Here is a 22,287-nt window from a genome sequence, read left to right on the forward strand (position 1 = left end):
GCTCATGGAGTAGAGAAACTTAAAGCCTGGGAGGCCCAAAGCCCACTTCTGATTTCTGCCTCCCAAGACTCAGAGACTCTGTGACCTGGAGCCTCATTTTCTTCATTTGTCAAATGAGGCTAATAGTATTCACATCATGAGTATAGCAAGGTTGTTGTGAAAAAAAAAAAAACTTCTTGTAAATTTATAATGCCACAGAAATAGGAATTATTATTGGCCTTCTACACCTCAATGGTAATACAAGTCAGGTTTAATGAGGCATTTTACTTTGGACCAAGAGCTTTTTGTGCAGTAGCCATATGGTATAATCGCTATGATGATTCATGTTTTGCTCATTTTAAAAGAGGCTTAGAGTGGACAAGAGGCCCGGTGTCTAGCAAGAATTCAAACTTAAGTCTCTTTCCTTTAAGAGTAGTAAACTTTTTTTCTAGAAACAGAATCAAGGAAGAGGATTGTCTAACCTGATTTGTGAGTCTACACATTTCAGTAGTCCAAGAATTTGTTGGGGGAGCTTCTTACTAGGCTTCCCCTCAGCATTATTCCAGCTTAGTTGGTCTCTCTAGTCTCTGGGTTGGTCTTGTGCTCAAATTTCAGGGTGACAAAGGAAAAAAAGTGGAGATTTATTGACCTCATAATGTTTCACATATTTTGCTGCTTGTTAGAAGGTTTGTTACGCTGTTTTTAATGAAGAAGAGTTTTGTTTGCAATTTGCAGGGAAAAAACTTCAGAAGTGTCATCCCTTAGGGTTTCAGATTGTTCCTTCTAGTGAAAGATGACTGTTTTGTGTGAATAGGATGGAAGAAAAGTAGAGTTTATCTAGGCATATGAAAATAGTTGTTAGTGATATGAAAGTATTTAAGCAATATTTATTTCATTGCTAGGAAGCTCACTAGTCAGTAAAAAGGTAGGAATTGGCGTCCATGAACATTTTTTGCTTTCCATTAATTTTTATATTTTAATACTGCTTAGTATTAGGTTTTTTTTTTTTTTTTTCAGATGCTACCTTAGAAATAATTACTGAGCACATAAATCTGAATCATTTTGATATTATTCATTTTAGTTGCTTGCTGCCCTTTATTTATGAAAATACAGTTTTTTGTTGGGGGCACATAACAATTATGATTTCAGAGATCGTTTTTCAAAAATGGTAAAACATACTCATTTGAAGAAAGGAATCAAACCTAGTGGCTTTTATGTCACATTTATGTCAAAATTTTGGATGCAAACTTTTTTTTTTTTTTTAAGCTATCTTTTGCTTTAAGCTTCTTTCTGAAATTATTACCCTGCCTTTGGCTTTAGAAAATGAGTGAAGACTGAGAAGTCAGAAATTCATAGGTTGACAGAAGTAAGTTCCTTTTCACTGACAACTTTCCAAAGGTATCTGTATGGATATATTTGAGTAGCTAGGCTTTATCTTCAGAATGTGATATATTAGAACAATATTCATTTTTTGCATGGTTGTGCCTTTCTTACTTCCTCCCACATAAAAAATGTGTGGGTACACTGTTGTAAAATAATATTATGATAATTTACTTTTTATTTATTTATGAAAAGATCCTGTACTAGACAAATTAATGTTAGGACAGGATTATAGAGAGAAGTGGAAAATCTTGAGAGAATAAACTACACTTAAACATATAGTAATTTTATAGTAATACAAAATAATCAGTGTGATCATTAAAAATTAGGCTTATCCATTCTATAAAGTGGGTGCTAGAAAGAAATAAAATTGCACTTCTTTTAACATATTCTCTAAAATTATTTATTTTGATTACCCTTCTCCATATTAGTTTAAATTAGTGGATTTTTACTATGCTTTGTAAAATTACTGTAAAATTAATATTTCTGCAATCAAAATTCATCTTTGCAAATACTTGATTATTTGAAAAGGAATGGAGTTTTGGTTTTTATATTTCTAAGGGTTTGAAAAGAAGTTGTTTTGAAGCATTAATTATTTCAGTAGTCGGTAGAGTTGGTAGAAGAGGTTGACTTGATGACTGCCATGGAGCAGGGTGATGCTTGGTATTCCCCTTCTTGGTACTCTTGTCTTGGAGGGACATTGCCATTTGTGGCCCAGGGAACTGAAGGGTAATAGAAGTGGTTCATTTTCACTTGTTGCTCCTTAAAGGCCTTACCCTGTTGAGCTGTGATCTCTGTTCTGACTTCACTTGAAGACATCATTTACAAACATGCTGCAGCTTCCTTTGCCCAACTTCCTGTAGTTGTTCCTTTCCAGAATGGGTTCTAGTAGCTTTGAGGAGTAATTGGAATAACAGTAGTTATTTGGTACGTCTTTGTGGCTTTTATCAGAGTTTATGTGAAGATGTATGTTGGGAGGGGGTTAGGGTGGGGGAGAATTGGATTGGTTATGTGGCCTTGGGAAGTGGGTTTTATATGTGTCATCCTAGAAAGAGGTTGTGGAAAAAAAAACAAAAAACCAGGCTGTAGTTTTGTAGTCATTCTGTGTTGAAACTGTCATCCTTCAAAAATTTTTTTTTGGCCTCATTTTCATTGTTTTTTCTTTTGTGCATTGTTTATTGTTTTGTACCTCTCCTGTTTACAGCCCCAGGTAAAATATGCATGTTTTGTTTCTGATATGTGTGCTTTATGCAAATCAGTTCTTTATATATTTTTTTTCCTTTTATTTTCCTAAGCTTAGCCATGGATGATAGAAACTTAATTCTTCATAAAATCTTAAGTGACCTATAGTTTAATTACAAAGACTTGCCTGCATGCCATCTTTTTGTAGTTGGAGTCTTTTGGAAGTGTTTTTAATGGTTTTCCGCATGTTTCTGGGTATTGAATGACAGCTTTCTCTGAAAGTATTTGCTCATTTTTTAACCTATCTCCTATTTAACATTTTACATTTAATCACCTTCATGAAAGAAACCAATGACAAAATAATTTGCCTTACTAGTTAAAAACTTATTGGCTAAAATCTTTATGTTTTGAATGAAGAAAAGTTAATTATGGAAAGGGGTTAATTATAAGTACAGTTTTTCCATTTAAATTGCGTACATGTCAACCTTTATCTTGGGATTGTCAGCATGTATTTGTGGTATAGCCTTTGTTGGTGGAGAACTTGGTTTTTTTCTGAAGTTAATTGGATTAAACCAATGATATCTTGGTTTCATTTAACACTACTCAAACAAATTTGAATTAAGTGTATTTAGTTCATAATTATTTTAGAAACAGGTGTGCATGTGCTCTCACTTGTGTATACATACACACACACACACACACACACACACACACACATTTTCATTGTACCATTCTTCACCACAAATTGCTTGTGACTTACCAGTGATAATGAAAAACTGTCATAAGATTTATGAATGAATTTGTTCTTATGGTGCCATTTGCGGCAAATCCTTATTTAGAATACATGGATGTATGAAACCTGGAAATACCATGGAGTTGGGACAGAATAATCCCACTTGTGATATGGCATTTTTTGTCATCTCAGAGGAATCCTCTGGGCAAGGCTCAGACACAGGGTCAGAATTTAATGTTACCAAGAATATTTTTCCATTTTTACTTTGGATTCTGTCCTTCCCCTCTTGTTTCACTTGGTAATCACTTTGTTCCCTAATCTTCCTCCTGTTATTCTTCTGTCTCTTTCTTCTCTTTCTCCCCAAGTCCATGTTTGCTTCTCCTTTCCTATACATAGTAGTTTCCAACCTTAGACATACATGCAGTAATTGGATAAATGCCAAACTAATGGAATACAAGATAAAACTAGCCCAAACTATTGCTTTGTGTTTCTTCACCTGGGTTGAGGGAACTGTGCTGCATTCTGTTTATTGGGAATAATAGCTTTCATTTATCTAGCCTTAAGAACTTCAGAGTGCTTTCCATTTATCTCATTTGATCTTCCCAACAATCTTATGAGGAAGTTGCTATTATTATTCTCATTTTAGAGATGTTAAGTGACTTTTGCAGGATCACATAAAAGTGCCTTAACAAGATTTGAACCCATCTTCCAGACTACAAGTCCAGCATTCTATCTGTTGCACCTATCTGAAAATTCTCAGAAATGTCAGAATGTATTCTTCCTGTTTTTTTTTTTTTTTTTTTTTTTTTTGCAACTATACTTAGCATATGTTTATGATTAAGTTAGCTTTATTTTATTCATGTATCTTCTCTGCTGCTTGTTTATCTCAAATAACCTCATTTGGAAGATCACAGACCTTATTCACTCATTTTTCTGCGTTAACACTCCAGAGCTTGGGAGCTTGTTGGTCAGTTTTTTAACTTTTCATTAACTTAACTTGGCAGACATCTATAGCCACATAGGTCAGGTTGATTCACAGTTACCTTCAAAGGAAAGAATTATGTGATATTGAACTGCCTTATGACTCAAAATTCCCTGTGGTTGTAGGCTCATGGTGTGTGTGTCTGTGTATGAGTGTGTTCCCTTTGCAAGATATCATAGCATAGAGATAGCCACTGGGCAATTGCAGAAGTGTGTGTGTTGGTCTTTGCTAGATATCACAGCTTTGAGACAATTGCTGGCTGACTGCAGAAGCTTCTATACTCTGGGATCAGAAGTGTTTATTGGATACTCCAAGTCTAACCATATTTCCTTTTTTGACAATGTTCTTAGAAAGTCTGATCAGGGGAAGGAATGCTATAAAAACATTTTTACCAGATTTAATAAAGCATTTGACAAAGTCTCCAGTGCTATTCTTGTGGATAAAATGGAGAGATATGAGGTAATACTGATACAGTTAAGTGAATTCAAAGCTGGTTTAGTGACTGGACCCACAGAGTAGTTGTTAATAATTCTATGTCAGTATTCAAGGAGCTCTTAAGTGAAATGTTTCAGGTATTTTTTCTTGGCCTGTTCTTTTTGACATTTTTCTCTCAGTGACTTGGATAAAGATGCATACAGTCTTGTCTATTACATTTGTAGATAATACCAGATAAGATAATACACTGTACAACAGAATCAGGATCCTCCAAAAAGTCATGATTGCTTGGAATATGCTGTCAAATTTAATAGTAATAAGTGGGATCTAAAAATCCACTTTACAAATACAAAGTTGGAGGAGAAATGACTCATTTGCAGCTTGTTTGAAAAAAGATCTGGGGGTTTTAGTGTATTTTGGTTTCATGAAGTCACCAGCAAAGCTAATTTCATTGTCAGCTTTGTTGAGATAAATATACAAGAGAGAGCAGTGCTTTTTTGTATTCCGATCTGTTCAAGACACATTTGGGCTATTGTGTTTAGTACTGTATTTGAGGAATAATGCTAATAAGAGGAGAGTGGCTTAGATGCAGAAGACCCCAAGATCATGCCATGTATGGATTTAATTAAAGAAACTGATTAGTCTAGAGAAAAAAAAAGCCTGGATGAAGCTTATGTATGTATTTAAAGACTATCACATGGAAGTGGGGGGAAGGGATTATATTTGCTTTCCTTGACCCCTGAAGGCAAAAGTCAGAAATAATAGATGGGATTTCCAAAGTGTCAAATCTAGACTTGATGTCAGGAAGTTTCTTAATAATTCAGGCTACCCCAAAGTGAAATGGATTGCCCTGGAATTAAAGGGTTTTCCCTCATTGAAGGACTTGGAGCAATACTTGTCAGATGTAGCAGGGGTTCTTGGTTAGATGTGTCATGGACGGCATGATCTCTGAGGTTCCTCGGAATGCTGAGATTCAGTGATATACAATTTAAAAAAATGAAATAGGGATCTTTTGTAACTTTTAGCTAATCTCATCTCATTTGGTGACACAACCTCACCATGCAGTAAAAATAATCCTTATTTGTTAGGTTTTTACTAAGTGCTAATGAGATAATGAGATATTAGGTTCTTACTAGATGCTAAGTCAGTACTTAACACTTCTCTAGTATTTGTCTTTGGAGGGAGTTTTACCCCTTTGAACTTCTGGGGAGGAGCTTGCATGCTTAGGAGGAGCAAGTTCATTGGCTGAAATATTTTTTCCCAGAAGCCCATGAGTTATTCCACGCCCATTCTCTGGGAGGATAAAAGAGGGAGGCACTCTGGAGGAGAAGTCTACTCTAGGTCAGAGTTGGCTGCAGTTGAGACAGCAGATCTCCTCCCAGAGAGTGATCGGCAGTCTCTGGAGACAACAGAACATTACACTTATTCTTTTCATTGATATTTTATTCCTTTCATATTTTAGGTTAGATTTGGTGCTTTAGTTTACACAAACAGTAGCTAGCTTCGTTTCAGAATGAATAGAATACATCTAGGTCCTGATTGGTTCTGGCTAAACCTCGTCCAGCAAGGAAAGTAGTGATACGAATGCTCATAGCTATCTAAGACTTAAGTGAATTGGTCCAACTTCCATTCCAACTTTGTCCTTGCTTTAAAATATCCCTAAGCTGTTTGTTATTGTCTCCTTTTTATTTTTCACTCTTTACCCACTTTCCCTCCAATTCCTTTTAACTGTGGCTGTTAGCCTTTTGCTTTCCAGCATTTGGTAGATTTTTATCTATCAGTTTGTTGTAGTAGTCTTGACTCTGTGACGTCTTCTTGTTAACCCATTCTCTGATAAACAACTCCATTGTACCATTCTGGCATATATAAACCCTTTCTTTTCATTCATGTAGTTAAACCTTCCCTATTTACTTGGGGAAGACATATATTTTCCTGGCTCTTGTATTACGATGGATTTTTTTCTCCCCTCACTCATGATTCCATAGTATTTCCTTTATGTCTGTTGGTGGGATAATTATAGTTACTCTTATGCTGGGTTTTGATTTTTAAAAAAGATTAGTATACCAATGTGTACAAGTTATGATTTATTCTTAATAAGATCCTCATATGAGAAAACTCCAGTTGAAGCTATATCTTACTGTAAGTATGAAATTTCATGAAGTAATTAGTTAATCTTTTCTGCTTTAATTTCAGTTATGCTAAAGGAGATTTGGATATTTCATACATCACATCCAGAATTGCTGGTATGTTTGCCAAAAATTATAGCAGCATTACCACCCTCATCTTTTATCCTTCCCAAATATTAGCCAACAAATTTTTCTTGAAACATTTGTGAAATGTCTTCTAATGCCCTTCACTTAGTAGGTACTCAATATTTATAGAATTTAAGTCTTATTTACTGGACTTAATAGGGGAAGAATTTGGGAGTCCCTGGCTTACAAGGCTAAACTTTTAGTTTGAGTACTCTTTTCCTATCCCTTATTTAAGACAGCTAGCTTAAAAAGAAATAGAGCATTTGGTCAGCTGAGAAATGCTTCTTGTTCTCTTTGGGGATTTGTCATAGTGGGCATGGAATGAGGGGAATCTTCAGGAAGATGGCTTCTTGCTTACATCAGTCTTTGATATCAGCTGGTTTATGTGATATGGGATGTAGGTGGAACAATACTTGGAACCCTGTCACTTGTAAGGATCTTTCCACAATATTGAGGCTATGAGATAAGGAAAAAATAATTGATATTGATTGTTTATCATAATTGAGCTCCAGAAAACCATTTTTGGTATGTTTAAAATTTGTGTAACCCATTAAAATTTTTAGAAAAGTTTATGCCAAAGCTCTCAATTTTCTTGTATTTTCTATGAGTCTCCCATTATCAATAATACATTTTCTTTTCCTGGGAACTTCTTATGCATTGTAAAACATCATTGTAACACCCTAGAGCAGTGATGCTTTTCTCGCTTTTCTCATCTGGTGAGCATAAGAAACAGTTTCACCTTCTCCCAGTCCACCATTCTTATAACGTCTTTTGGAATGAGAGTATTTGAAATTAAAATGCTTCCTCTACTTCCCACTTATAGCCTGCTTTTAGAGCTTGAAAGATTTTAAGATTATATGTCCAAATCCCTTTTCTTAGAGGAAGAACCTAGATGAGATAGATAGTGACCTGCTCAAAATCACCCAAAATATAGGGAGAAATTAAGGAAAGGGCTGGGGGAGTGTTAGAACTGGAACATAGCTTTGCCCCTCCTGTTATCTCTCTTTTGATTCTTAGGACCCCCAACTGTGCTTTTGGCCACACCTGACAGTAGATGCGGGCCAGGAGTGCCAGTGGTATTGAGTGCCATTTGTGGGTCTTACACACACATACATGTGTGTCCTAGAATGGAGTCAGGGAGGAGATAGTGCAGACTGAAGGGTTCTGGAACATGCTAGCCAACATTTGACAGCATGAAACTCAGACTTAACCAATTATGGGTCATGGGAGATTTCTTGATACTAGTAGAGGTGCACCTGAGACAGTGTGTAGTCTCCTAGAAAATAAGAATATTTATAATCCTTAGTCCAAAAACCTCAATTTTTTTTCCCCCAGTAGCTTTAACTTTCATGTTTATCTTTTCCCTGCCACATACTTTACTCATAGGGAGTGATTATATGAACATACAGTGGAATGGGCTGTTGGGTGTTTCTTTCTTTTCTCTGACTTCCTTTAATATCACCACTGATAAACTCAGACATACTACCTATGCTGGGGAATTGAAGGAAGAGAGGCAGCAGGCCTGAATGTTTGTGAGATGCTCAGTTGAAGGCTGACTTTCCCAGCCTTTTTTTGCCAACACAAAATGTTCCTTTTGGGCTCTAGTCTCAAACTGCCTCCACTCCGTGTCACACTTCTTGCTTATCTTTTTGGGCTTTGTCATTCTCCAGCTGACTCTGTGCTCTGCCACTGGGCCTTGGAGATATTTTTTGGTCAGCAGCAGCATCTGATCAGTGTGTGAGTACCTGATGTGAAAATCCTCTCGTTTCAGTGATGTCATTTCCTGCAGAAGGTGTAGAATCAGCTCTCAAAAATAACATAGAAGATGTGAGGTTGTTTTTAGACTCTAAGCATCCTGGGCATTATGCTGTTTACAATCTCTCCCCAAGAACATACAGGCCTTCTAGATTTCATAATCGGGTAAGTGACAGATTTTTATTTTTATTTTCATTTCTGCCTTGTTGCAGATTAAAGTATACAGTGTAGTTTTTGGTAAATGAGTATTTTTGTTTTTTGAAAGCAGCTCTTACTTGATTTTCCGTATTGCCTTCCTCATTGCAACCAGAAAAGGTTGTCTTTCACATTAAATTTAATTTTGAAATTCAGCAGAAGATTGAAATGAAACAAGAAAAATAGTGTTCAAGAAGGATATTCAGGAGGAACAGGAAGGCAGGAGTAAAGAAGGCATGTGCCCAGGTGCTTCACCTGTTCAGGCTTAGAAGTGGAAAAAAAGCGTCTGAATCACTTGACATAGAGAAGGCTTCGGTGTGGTCTAGGGTGGCATCTTTTCTTCTTGTTCTCTCAAATCTTTTTATCTTCTGACATTTCCCCACATTGCTCCCTTTATTTCAATTCAAGTCAGTTCACTAAGTATTTATTGAGTAGACCTAGCATTCTCACTATCCTTTTTTCACTGCACCATTTCATGTCTTTTTTTTCTTTGTATTTTTCATATTCATTCTGTTTTTTTTTTTTTTTTTTTTAAAGAATTTTCAGTATGTATGTTTATTGTTCTATATCAATAAAAATTACAGACAACTAAGAGAATTCATTTTGGCCTATATATTTATAGTGAAAAGAGTTGATTTGTATTGAAAATTTTCTTTTTCTTTGGATCCATCTTCTCCTAATAGGATATAATTCCCCTAATAGTTATCATTCTTTATGAAGCACTAGTATTACCGTTACATTTTTATACCATGGTTAGTTAGCTGTTTCTCAATTATTGGACACATATTTTTTGCCCCTCTCTTTTTTCCTCAAACTTTAGGAGGGGAAACTGAGGCCATCTGATGTGAGCTGTTCTTTTCTCCTATTCTCTGCTCCCTTTCTCCAGTTTCTGACAGTGAAATGGTCCTTTTCCTTGCAAAGTCCAATCCTTTTGTTTGTGACCTTTATCCTTCGTGATCATGTTTAAGATCTTCACCTCCATGTGCCCCATTTGACACTGTCTCCCTGGAACTTCAGTCTCACCTGTCCTGGAGACATCCGTGGCTTGACATGTACAAAATCTATCCCCAAACCCACCTCCTTTCTAAGATTTCATATGTTTCTGTCTAAAGTACCACCATACTTTGAGTCTGCCAGGTTGGTAATCTTGCCCTACCCAAGACTCCTACCTAGGACTCCGTAGCCATTTAATGGCCCTCCTTGCCATTTCCAGTGATACATCCCCTATCAAACGCCTTCTCTCTAGAGATACTGCCTTGTTTCAGACTCTCATTTCTTTGGCTTACAACCTGCTACCCTCTACATGAATACCAAAGTGATTTTCCTTAAATGCAGATCTTACCAGGTCACTTTTCTCTCAGGAGAGCCTTGCCAACTTCTTATGACCTCTAGAATCAAATCCTCTATTTCATAATTGTGCTTCAAGTTGTCCTTCTAACTGTATTGCCTATTATTCCCCCTCACTCTATAAAGTCCAAAGTCCAATTAAACTTCTCTCTGTTTCTCACATGTAACATGCAGTTTCTTATCTCTGTGCCTTCTTACCAATGGTCTTCCCATTTATTTCCTCTTCAGAATCCCTCCCTTCTCTCCTTTCCTCCCTTCCTTCCTTCCTCCTTTCTGCAATTGGGGTTAAGTGACTTGCCCAGGATCACACAGCTAGAAGTGTTAAATGTCTGAGGTCACATTTGAACTCAGGTCCTCCTGACTTCAGGGCTGAGGCTCTCTCCACTGTGCCACCTAGCTGTCCCTCATCCTATTCTTTCTTGAAGATGCATCTCAGGAATTACTTTCACATGAGATCTTTCCTTATTCCCTCAATTGCTAGTGTTCTCCCTCTAAGATAGATTACTTTGTATTTATTCTAATTAACATGTATGTCCTTATTACTATCCCCATTATAGTGTAAATATCTTGGAAGTAGATATCATTGTGTGTGTGTATGTAATACAGTACCTAGTAAATTTTTGTTGTTGTTCTTCAGTTGTTTTCAGTTGTGGCCAACTCTTGGTGATCCCATTTGGGGTTTTCTTAGCAAAGACAGTGAGGCAGTTTGCCGTTTCCTTCTCCAGCTCATTTTACAGATTAGGAAACTGAAACAGAGTAAAGTGACGTACCCAGAGTCACTCAGCTAGGAAGAAGTATCTGAGGTCAGATTTGAATTCAGGAAGGTGAGTCTGTTAATTCCCAGACAACTCACTGCCTCCAAAGCAAACAGAGTCAAGTGATTTGCCCAAGATCACACAGTTACTAAGGGTCTGAGTTCAGATTTGAAATTGGACACTAGGTCTAGTGCTCTATCCATTGAGCAATCCAGTGCTTCCTAGTATATAATGGATGTTTAATAATTAATTTTTAAAAATCATTTCACATCTTAATGCTATCAATGTTTTTGTACCAATAGACTTTTTTTTCTCCTTATGGCAGGGGTTCTTAAACTTGAAGCCTGTGGACTGTTTTTTTAAAAAAAATATTTTGATGCCTATATTTCAGTATTAATGGTTTCCTTTGTTATCTCAATCATTTTATGCATTCAAAAAATGTAATTCTGAGAAAGCAATTAGCTACAGACTTCATAAACACCGAAGAGGTCCATGGCACACTAAAATCATTAAGAATTCTCCTCAAATTATAAGCCTTAGTTGGGATTATTGGGTCAGAGGATATGGATATTTCTCTTTCAACACATAATTCAAAATTTTCCCCCCAAACAGTTGAACAAATTCGGAACTTTGCTAACAATGAATTAGCTTGCCTACTTTTCTACTTTTGTCACTTTAATAATTTTTTTTTTATGCTATACATAGTTTCTTCTGTATACATTGCTTTTATATTTGCAAAAATTGATAATAGGGAAAATTGGAAATGATAAAAAAAGGCTTTGATGATAAGAATGATAAGAAAAAACTTGTGTTTCTTCAATATTTCCCCTTTAGGTTTCAGAATGTGGTTGGCCAGCAAGACGTGCACCAAACCTTCAAAATCTTTATAATATCTGCAAGAATATGCATTTATGGCTAAAACAAGATCACAAAAATGTTTGCATTGTGCACTGTATTGTAAGTAAGAGTTTAATTATATCTTTCAATTTTTTATCAAGTCCATTTCTGATTGCACAGAGATAGTATGATCCAGAATATAGTCAATAGGAGGTTGGTCAAGTGACTTTTTTTGAGGGATTTTGGGAAAGATGAACAAGTGGACTCTGTTTTAACTTTGTTTTAAGATTGAGTGTGAAGAATAAGTGACTGTCTTTTTTGATATACAATACTTGATGAGAGATCTTTAGTAACTACAGAAATGTGCCAATTCCTTTTAGGTCTTTGTTAGCCATTTACATGAGGTGGATGTCTAGTCACTGCTTCCTATTTTTGGTAAGGCCCAGAAAATGATTTGGGAGTAGTTGCTCCAAAGTAGCATTTGTGTTGTATTTTTCCCTGGAAAAGGTTCAGTAAATTTGTGACTTTAAAATATAGCTCTATAAATTGGGAAAGATGATGGGCAGCAGGACAAGAAAACTATGATCCTTAAACCCTGGTAATAGAATATATGGCCACTTAGATAAAGTATATATAAACGTATATTGGTACTACAATTTTTATGCCAACTTCATCTATATTTTTATTGTATTATATATGTTTACATTTTTATTAGTTTATCTAATTATTTTGCAGTAGAAAAACTAAATGATTTTCTTTAGAAAGCCCTTGTTCATGTGAACATGTGGCTAAGGAACTGACAGGAAAATCCTAACGAACTACTATTACCTCTTCTCTCATGAGCACATTAATATAAAACAGATCAGTCAATTTTCACCTTGGAAGGCAGAAAAAAGTCTGATTCTGAAGGGACAAGTACAGCACAGTACAGAACAGAGGGAATATAAGAAGGCAGTAGAGAGTCCTAGGAGCAAGGAAGTAAAGTTTCCCAAATGTGATGACTAAAGAAAAGACTATAGTAGATTGTTATTCTTCACCCACTTATTTCCTAGTCCTCCACACCAATTCTATGTGCGTGTTCACAAACACACACACATACACATACACACATCCTACTTAAGTCTGTGTTTAAAGTAGTGAAGGGGAAAGCCCTGAAAGCCTTAAATTTAAGGTCACTGAAGGTTAGGGTTTCCTTGTTATCTGGGTTTATACATTCAGAGGTTTACATCGGAATACAAACTTATTATCTATGTACTTAGTGTGTTAAATGTGGATGAACTACCACAAGATCTAGTCTCCTGCTTTATAGATTGTCCCTATAGACTCTTAAAACATTGAACTATGCTATCAAAATTCCAACAGATTCTTGACACTTTGGTAAATGGTGTGTTAGTAATTGATAATTTTGTGGTCAATAAAGGACTATCTTTTTGGTCTTCCTAGTGCATAACTAAACTGTTCTTTTAAAGCATCTGCTTATGTAGTAAGGTAAAGCAAAAATCAATAGATTTTTGGCTACTTTTTATTATTTGTGTTAAGATAAAAGAAATAAAAAATAAAGTGATAATCATAACAATTTTACATTTTTAGGACTAAAAATTGAGAAGAGTTGTTTTTCCAATATTTGTAGACCTTTATTAGACAAAGGCAGGGAGCTCATAGAGTACTGTAATGAATGGATAAACTAGAATGGTATTTGGAATTGGTTGAGGAAATACTTTTTTCTTTATTGATATATATCATAGAAATCCATAAAAGGGCATAGGAAATTGTCTTTAGAGTTAGTCTAGATCATTTTAATCTTTTTTTTTTTTTTTTTTAATAAGAGGATGAATTATTTGTGTCACAGTATCTCCCACCATTACTGCAAATGATTAGTTGACAGTATAAATACAATATTCTTAATAATTTATTTTAGGATGGAAGAGCAGCATCAGCGGTTGTTGTTTGCTCCTTTTTATGTTTCTGTCGTCTGTTCACCACCGCTGAGGCTGCAGTTTATATGTTTAGTATGAAGCGCTGTCCACCTGGCATCTGGCCATCTCATAAAAGGTACAGTTCAACTTTGCTTCATTGTTTGGTTGCTTCAGTGCTTGGGGTAGCACAAATGCTCATCAGATCCTAGGTCTTAGTTACAACATGTTTTCAAGATGAATGATTTTATCTGATACAGTTAATTGTAATTAGTCCAGTGATGATTTGGCCTTAATGTGCTGTATTCTAAATGTGTATTTAAAAACTAGAAAATGGTAATTTGAGAATTTAGTTCCAAAAGTTTTGTTTCAGACTTGTTTTGTTTCAGAGTTTCATTCTTTCTTGCATGTGAAATCATTAAGCTAACCAGTTAAAGAAAGCTCCATTTGCCATATAATATGAGAATATTTTGTGTTCGATTTGTAGTTTATACAAGTAGTCCCATAAAATAGGAATTTGTAGTTATGGTGGTGACCATAGAAATTTTGTAGGAACCGAAGCCTTTCTTCACTCTACACCTGTCATCATTCCTGGAATCTATCACATTTGCATTTCCATAGCTTTTGTCTCCAATCTTGATCAAATGTCTTTGATTGGAAGTGGTCATGAATTTATTGAGAGTGCCTTTGATTCTTAAGGTCACTGGTGAAAATGTTAAGCTGCAAAGTCTTTTGATCTTTGAGGGACAGTGCTTGTTGATGACTTTCTAGCCTGTTGGGTGTTCACCTGAGGATTATCCATTCTGTCTAATAGTTCTGAAATTTGGGATTGTGAGAAGTTTGGTATGTCATAAATTCCCATACCTGGGGTAAGTAAGACATTATATCACACCTATCCTTGTAGCCCTAGTCACATTTTTTTGAGTATTAGTCTTCCATGTCTGCCTGCCTATAGAACACATCTGCTGTTATATTCTACTGGTACATTAGGCTCAGCATGTCTGAAGGCAAGCATGTCATCTCTCCCCCTAAACTTACTCTTTTCCCTAACTTTAGTGTTTCTATTTAAGGTAAATTTTTTACCCTATCTTCCATATTTATAATGCTGAATACTTTTTTTAGTCATTCTTTACTTAAATTTTGTTACCATTACCAAAGTCTCCTGCTTCCATCTCTGCAATTTCTCTCCCAGATATTGTAAGATCATAGACTTGAAGAAATAAGGTTTTTATATTTAGCTACACGTGTTGAACACCCCATAGGGCCTATGGTCCAGACTGACATCCAGAGATCAGACCAAAGTCCTGAGTCCTAAATCCTGTCCTTACGTCTTGCCTAATCTTTTTCCTTGGATTGATCTAGACTCTAAATATTGAGAACATGAATAACAAAGTGTATCAGAGATATTGAATAGGCTGTTATGAATTATTTATAGCACTCTTTTAAGTTGAGTATATGAATAATTAGAAATTATAATAGAGCTTTTTTGCCAGTTCAAATTCACTCAGCAAATAAATGCTGAGTACTTCTGGTGTTCTGGGTATATGGATATGAAATACAGTGCACAAATTTGGCCCTCCAAGAGCTTACGGGCTTGGGACTAGGGGTGTAAAATGAATAGGTAAAAGGAAACACACAGATAATTGAAATAGGATTCTGGTATAACTTAGAAGAGTTCAAATAAATGTTTGGAGAGATTCGAAGAGAGGTATCACTTATAAATTATATTATCGTGGTAGTTGGGGAAATTAAGACTGGACTAGAGTTAAGACTAGAAAGGTTGGGGAAGAAGGTATGATTGGATGAAGAAGAGCTTTGAACACCAAGCAGGATTTTATATTTGATTCTGTAGATAAGAGAGAATCTCTGGAACTTATTGCAGAGGGGATGTACTTGTGCTTTAAGAAAATCACTTTGGTAGCTGACAGATTGGTGTGGGCAGAACCTGAGGCAGCCAAACCTATAGGGCTCTTAAGTGTAGTCTGGATATGAGGTGAAAAGAGTTTGAACCAAGGTTGTGAAGAGGAGAGAAGGTAGATGTTGGAGAGATTTCCACAGATTGGAGAGTAGGGCAAGAGAGAGCTAATCTCAGAACTAGCTTCAGAGATCTGCCTCTGATATGTTCTGATGACCTAGGTGACCCGGCCAAGTTATTTCAAGTCTTAAAGCCCTAGACACTTAAAATTATTATTATTATTATTATTTTTGCTTATACATGTACATTAATTTTTAAAAAATATACATTTCTTTATTTTTTTCCTTTATTTTTTAAAATAAAACTTTTTTTTTTACAAAATATATGCATGGGTAATTTTTCAACATTGACTCTTGCAAAACTTTGTTCCAAATTTTTCCCTTCTTCCCCCCACCCCTCCCCAGATGGCAGGTAGTCCAGTATATGCATACATATTTATAGTTATCTTGCTGCACAAGAAAAATCGATTTAGGAAAAAAAAAAACAAACCTGGGAAGGAAAACAAAATGCAAGCAAACATCAACAGAAAGAGTGAAAATGTTGTGTTGTGTTCCACATTCAATTCCCACAGTCCTCTCTCTGGGTATAGATAGCTCTCTTCATCACTGAACAATTGGAATTGATTTGAATCATCTCATTGCTGAAGAGAGCCACATTCATCAGAATTGATCATTATATAGTTGTATTATTACCATGTATAATGATCTCTTGGTTCTGCTCATTTCACTTATCATCAGTTCCTGTAAGTCTCTCCAGGCTTCTCTGAAATCATCCTGCTGATCGTTTCTTGTAGAACAATAATGTTCCATAACCTTTATATGCCATAATTTATTCAGCCATTGTCCAACTGATGTGCATGCACTCAGTTTCCAGTTTCCTGCCACTATGAAAAGGGCTACTACAACCATTTTTGCACGTGTGGGTCCTTTTCCCTCCTTTAAAAATCTCTTTGGGATATAAGCCCAGTAGTAACACTGCTGGATCAAAGGGTATGCACAATTGGATAACTTTTTGAGCATAGTTCCAAACTGCTTTCCAGAATGATTGGATCAGTTCACAGTTCCACCAACAATGTATCCGTGTCCCAGTTTTTCCACATCCCCTCCAACATTCGTCATTATTGTTTCCTGCCATCTTAGCCAGTTTGACAGTACACATTTCTTTATGAATCATATTAGGAGAGAAAAATCAGAATAAAAGGGAAAACCATGAAAGAATGAGAAAAAAGTGAACATAATCTGTGTTGATTTATATTCAGTCTTCATAGTTCTCTCTTTGGATACAGATGGCGTCTTCTATCCAAAGTTTATTGGGATTGCTTTGGATCACTGAACCTCTAAGAAAAATTAAGTCTTAGTTGATCATCACACAATTTTGCTGCTATTGTGTACAATATTTTCCTGATTCTGCTTGTTTTGCTTAGCATCAGTTTGTGTAAATCTTTCCAGGTCTTTCTATAACCGGCTTGTTCATCATTTTGTATAGAACAATAATATTCCATTAACTTGATATACCATAACTTATTCATCCATTCCCCAGTTGATGGGCATCTATGCATTTTCCAATTCTTTGTCACCACAAAAAGATCTGCTACAAATATTTTTGCAAATGTAGATAGTTTTCTTTCCTTGGGATACAGATTCTCAATAATGACACTGTTAGATCAAAGGCTATGAATATTCCAAATTGCTCTCCAGAAAGGTTGGATCATTTCACAATTTCACCAACAGTACATTAGTGTCCCCATTTCCCCACATCCCCTCCATCATTTATCATCATCTTTTCCTGTCATTTTAGCCAATCTGAGAGGTACAACATGGTATCTCAGAATTGCTTTAATTTGCATTTCTCTAATCAATAGTGATGTAGAGAATTTTTTCATGTCACTAAAAATGGCTTTTTTAATTTCATCATTTAAAAATTGTTCATATCCTTTTACCATTTATTAATTGGGGAGCCTTAGGTACTTTTTAAAAACTACAAGTTGCAGAGAAGTTTCTGATTTGCATTAATAGAGGATGTTTTTCATCAGGAGCTCCTCACACCAACTGAGTCAGGAGTGTTGTCACTATTCCTATGTCTTAGATCAGGAGTTGTTGTCCCAGGTTTCATGTGTTCTATCCTTTTTCTTCCTAATTAGCTCTGGTCCTTCCCATTGCCCATTTGTTGTAGGTGTTCCAGAACATGAACATACTACACTCCACATTCTTTGAAGAATAGGGAGTATAAAATTATATGCCTACATCAAAATTGTTATTGATGATTTTGATGATCATAATCAGTATTTATATAGCATGCTAAGCAAGGGCTTTCTATAAATTTCTATAAATTCCATCATTCGATCACAAATATTATGTGGTAGGTACTGTTATTGTCTCCATTTTATAGGTGAAGAAACCAACACTTAGAGGTTATGTGTCAAGTCATACAGCAAGTGTCCCAGACTGATTTCAAAGCTATGTCTTTCTGGCTCCAAGTTAGTTTATCAAAATGTCATCTGAAACTGAATGAAATTTGCTGCCAAAGCAAAATTACTAATGTCTTAACTTCCTTTTAATCTAATGACAACATTTCAGGTGATTTGATTTGCCAGGTAAACCTCATTCTTAACAAAATATTTCTAATATATGTATAGTTACGGGAAGTCTCTCTCCTGAACTCTTGTAGCACTCATCATCTTTGTTTCTTTTATATTTAGGGAATGCTGGTTTTTCATTATTAGGTAATTCTTCACATGTATTTGTGTTCTTTTCCCTGCTAGACTGTGAGCTCCTTCAAGATAGGTACCATATTAACTACATTCCTCTATATTGCCACAGCTATAGCAACTCCTTAGTAAATATTGGTTAATTGATGACCACAGCTTGTCAGTAAGTTTTACTTCTCTTAACTATTACAAGTTAAGGATTGGGAAACATTTCTAGACTGCATATACCAGTGTGAAAGCATTCTCTCTCAATTTTTATCTCTCTTTCTCTTCCCATGTCTATCTTTGTTCGTTGATCTCTCCCACTCAACTCTCATTTCATAGGACAGTGATTGCCCATCTACAACTAATATTTGACTCTAGTGGAGTTGGTTTTCTTGCCTTACAAGCTTTGTTTCTAAATCAAGAATGATCATATATATATATTTAATGTTTGAAATGATGTCATTGGAACTTTATTATAGTTTTTTCAAAAAATAATTGATTTAATGTATCTTTGTGCATATAGTTTGAGCTAAGTGAGTATGTTGTGGTGTGCATTCACCTTACTGTGTAAACTGATCCACAAAGTTGATTTCATGTTTGTTGCTCTTTGGTTTTCTAGGTATATAGAGTACATGTGTGACATGATGGCAGAAGAGCCTATTATCCCTCATAGTAAACCAATCCTTATTAAAGCAGTGGTGATGACACCAGTGCCCCTGTTCAGCAAGCAGAGAAATGGCTGTAGACCCTTTTGTGAAGTCTATGTGGGAGATGAACGAGTAACCACTACATCTCAGGAGTATGATAAAATGAAGTAAGTTCAGAATAATATGTCCCTTGTACTTCCTTTGTTAGCATTTTTGTGTTGATAATTCTAGGGTGGAGCACCTGTTAATTTGTTATTAGAATTACTTTTGTGTCCATTACTCATTGAGCATTTGTAAGATGAACAGACCCATTCCAATGGAGGTGTACTGTTTTTGAATAAACAAAATCCCTTGAGATTTGTTTACATAAGGTGTAGTTATATAAGGTAAAAAAAAATTAATCAGATTAAGAAATTCAGAGTCTGCAAACAATTGATATTTTTATAGTCATTTATCCATATTGACTAAAGTAAAATTTTATTGAAATTTTTATTTTTTTAAAAATATTTCTTTATGAATCATGTTGAGAGAGAAAAAATCAGACTAAAAGGGAAAACTATGAGAGGAGAAAAAAATGAACATAGCATGTGTTATTTTACATTCATTCTCCATAGTTCTCTTTCTGGATGCAAATGGTGTCTCCTATCCAAAGTTTATTGGGATTGCCTTGGATTATTGAACCTCTAAGAAGAATCAAGTCTTTGTTGATCATTGTACAATCTTGTTACTGTGTACAATGTTTTTCTGATTCTAGTTGTTTTGCTCAGCATCAGTTTATATAAATCTTTCCAGGCCTTTCTGAAGTCAGATTGTTCTTCATTTTTTATAGAACAATGGAAAATTTTATAGACCATTACTTTCATATATCATAACTTATTCATCCATTCCCTAATTGATGGGCATGCACTCATTTTCCAATTCTTTGCCACCACAAAAAGCTGCTATCCTTAAATTATCTTTAGGAAAGGCATATCTTTTAAGTAGGATTTTTTTTTTTTTTTTTTTTTTTTTTTTTTTTTTTTTGTTAGATTGTAAGTTTAGCTTCAAGATGGGGATCCTAAGTAGGGAAAAATATTTATTTTTATATAAAATAAACTGAAGGAAACAATTAATTTGTTATGTTGTTTAGGGAATTTAAAACTGAGGATGGAAAAGCAGTCATTCCATTGGGCATAACAGTCCAAGGTGATGTACTCATTGTAATTTATCATGCAAGATCAACTCTAGGAGGAAGATTGCAAGCTAAGGTAATAATTTAGGTAATATCTTTTCTACAACTTGTCATATGTTAATCATTTCTTCTGGCATATTTGTTATTATTAGCTAATTATTCTAAGAGTATCATTTTTATTATTATTTTTTTAAATTTACATTTAATTGTATCATTATATAGGTTCTGAATACCTGTGAAATTAGATGTTGCTGTCATTTGGTTTTCAGTCATGTCTGAGTCTATGTGACCCCATTTGGAGTTTTCTTGGCAAAAATATTGGAGAGGTTTGCCATTTCCTTTTCCAACTCATTTTACAGAAGAGGAAACTGAGACAAATAGGGTTAAGTGACTTGCCCAGAGTCACACAGCTAGGAAGTATCTGAGGCCAGAATTCAAATTCAAGACTTTCTGGACTCTAGACTAAGTATTCTATCCATTGCATCAGACATATTTCCAAAATAAAAAGAAACAGATAAACAAAGTAACTTGAGAACATTGAGAATTCAGTTCAGTTTGAAAAATCTTTATTTAGTAGTATGCCAGGTGTTGTGTAAGACAGGAGACAAGGACAAAAATGAACCTGTACCCTCGTGGAACTTACCACGTGTATGCAGCTTAGTAAATACAAGGCAGTTTAGAAGGAGAATGCACTAAGGAGTGAAGTGGGAAAGTTCATTGTTAAGAGATGGCTAGGTAGCTTGCATTTGGTTTGGGAATGGCTTCACTTAGGCTCTAAGCCCTGAAGAAGAATTGTGTTGAGAAAGGAGTGCCACCAGGGCCTTTGGAGACAGGGCAGGAGGCTGCTTTGCATTAGACATAAGTCAATAGACTACATAGAATTAGAGTCTACAGAGAGGCTAGAAATATGAAATCATTCTGCAGTGGTGGGTTGGCAGCCTGATTGTGGACAACTCTGAAAGTCAGGGTGAAGAATTTATATTTTATCCTACATGCAATAGAGAACCATTGAAAAATTTCGAATATAGAAGAGACATGATCATTTCTATCTCTTAGAATATTAATTTGGCAGGCATTTATAAAACAAATGGTTTGAAGAAGAGAATGATTTCAGGCAGATTAAGGCCAATTAAGAAGTTTTTGTAATAGTATAGACAAAGGTGATAGAGCTTAAGTGAGGGTCATGGTCATATAGAAATATCAGTAATAGTATGTATATAGTGCTTTAAAGTTTGCAAAATGCTTTACAAACATTTTCTCATTTTATCCTCACCAAAAATTCTTGAGAAACAGGTTCTTTTATTGTCTCCTTTTACAGATGAGGAAACTGAGTCATTCAGACTTGCCCACTTACCCAATAAATGTTGGAGGTTGAATCTGAATTCAGATCTTCCTGACTCTACACCCAGCTCTCTGTGCACTTTGGCACCCTGGAGGATTTCTATGCTAGCTATTATACAAAATGCCACATTCTTTGGCTCATTTACTCTCTGTTTCTGGGCATGTACTGTGTTTAAGGTCCTGTCCTAAAGAGAAATGGGCCTGTAGGCTGGAATAACTAAATGTAGGATCATCCCAATGTTGGGTTTTAGGGGAGCTCACGGAGCACTTCTAGGGAAACATAATGAAATCTGCTCTACACAGTCCCTCCCTCTCCAATACCTTGTCCTCATATACTCTGTCAAGTCCTGCTTCCTCTACTTCTTTTCATGTGTTGCTGTGGGGACCTGGGAAGGTGCCCTGCAAATGTTAGCCAGCTAGCCTTAGCTGGGTCCTACTGGCAACAAGGCAGATACTCCTTATTTCCCCCACTGAGTTGCTCCCCCACTCCCCACCAGCATACTTGTTGGCCTTTCCTCCGTTCCCCTGGTACCTTCTCTCCTCATCCTCTCAGCTTGAGCATCTGGCCTCATAGTTCACCAGAAAAATCTCTTTCTTGTGCATATCACACCATTTAGATATCTCTCACTCTTCCCTTACTCTGTTAAATGAAAAAAAAAAATTTGTTGGCTGTTTTAGTATAACTGGCTTGTTTTGTAAACCTATGCATTTTATTC

At 35.6% G+C, this 22,287-nt stretch overlaps 1 protein-coding gene across 1 annotated transcript in view; it reads left to right on the forward strand.

Annotated features, from left to right (window-relative positions):
* GAK (cyclin G associated kinase) overlaps positions 1-22,287 on the forward strand; it is a 122,058-nt gene that overhangs the window by 65,777 nt on the left and 33,994 nt on the right. Inside the window, 6 exon segments of the mRNA XM_074273221.1 lie at positions 6,885-6,934; positions 8,715-8,863; positions 11,830-11,952; positions 13,751-13,884; positions 19,032-19,226; positions 20,189-20,306. Coding sequence (XP_074129322.1) covers positions 6,885-6,934; positions 8,715-8,863; positions 11,830-11,952; positions 13,751-13,884; positions 19,032-19,226; positions 20,189-20,306 — 769 coding nt within the window.

Source organism: Sminthopsis crassicaudata, chromosome 6 (genome assembly GCF_048593235.1).
Source record: "Sminthopsis crassicaudata isolate SCR6 chromosome 6, ASM4859323v1, whole genome shotgun sequence".
Taxonomy (NCBI): domain Eukaryota; kingdom Metazoa; phylum Chordata; class Mammalia; order Dasyuromorphia; family Dasyuridae; genus Sminthopsis; species Sminthopsis crassicaudata.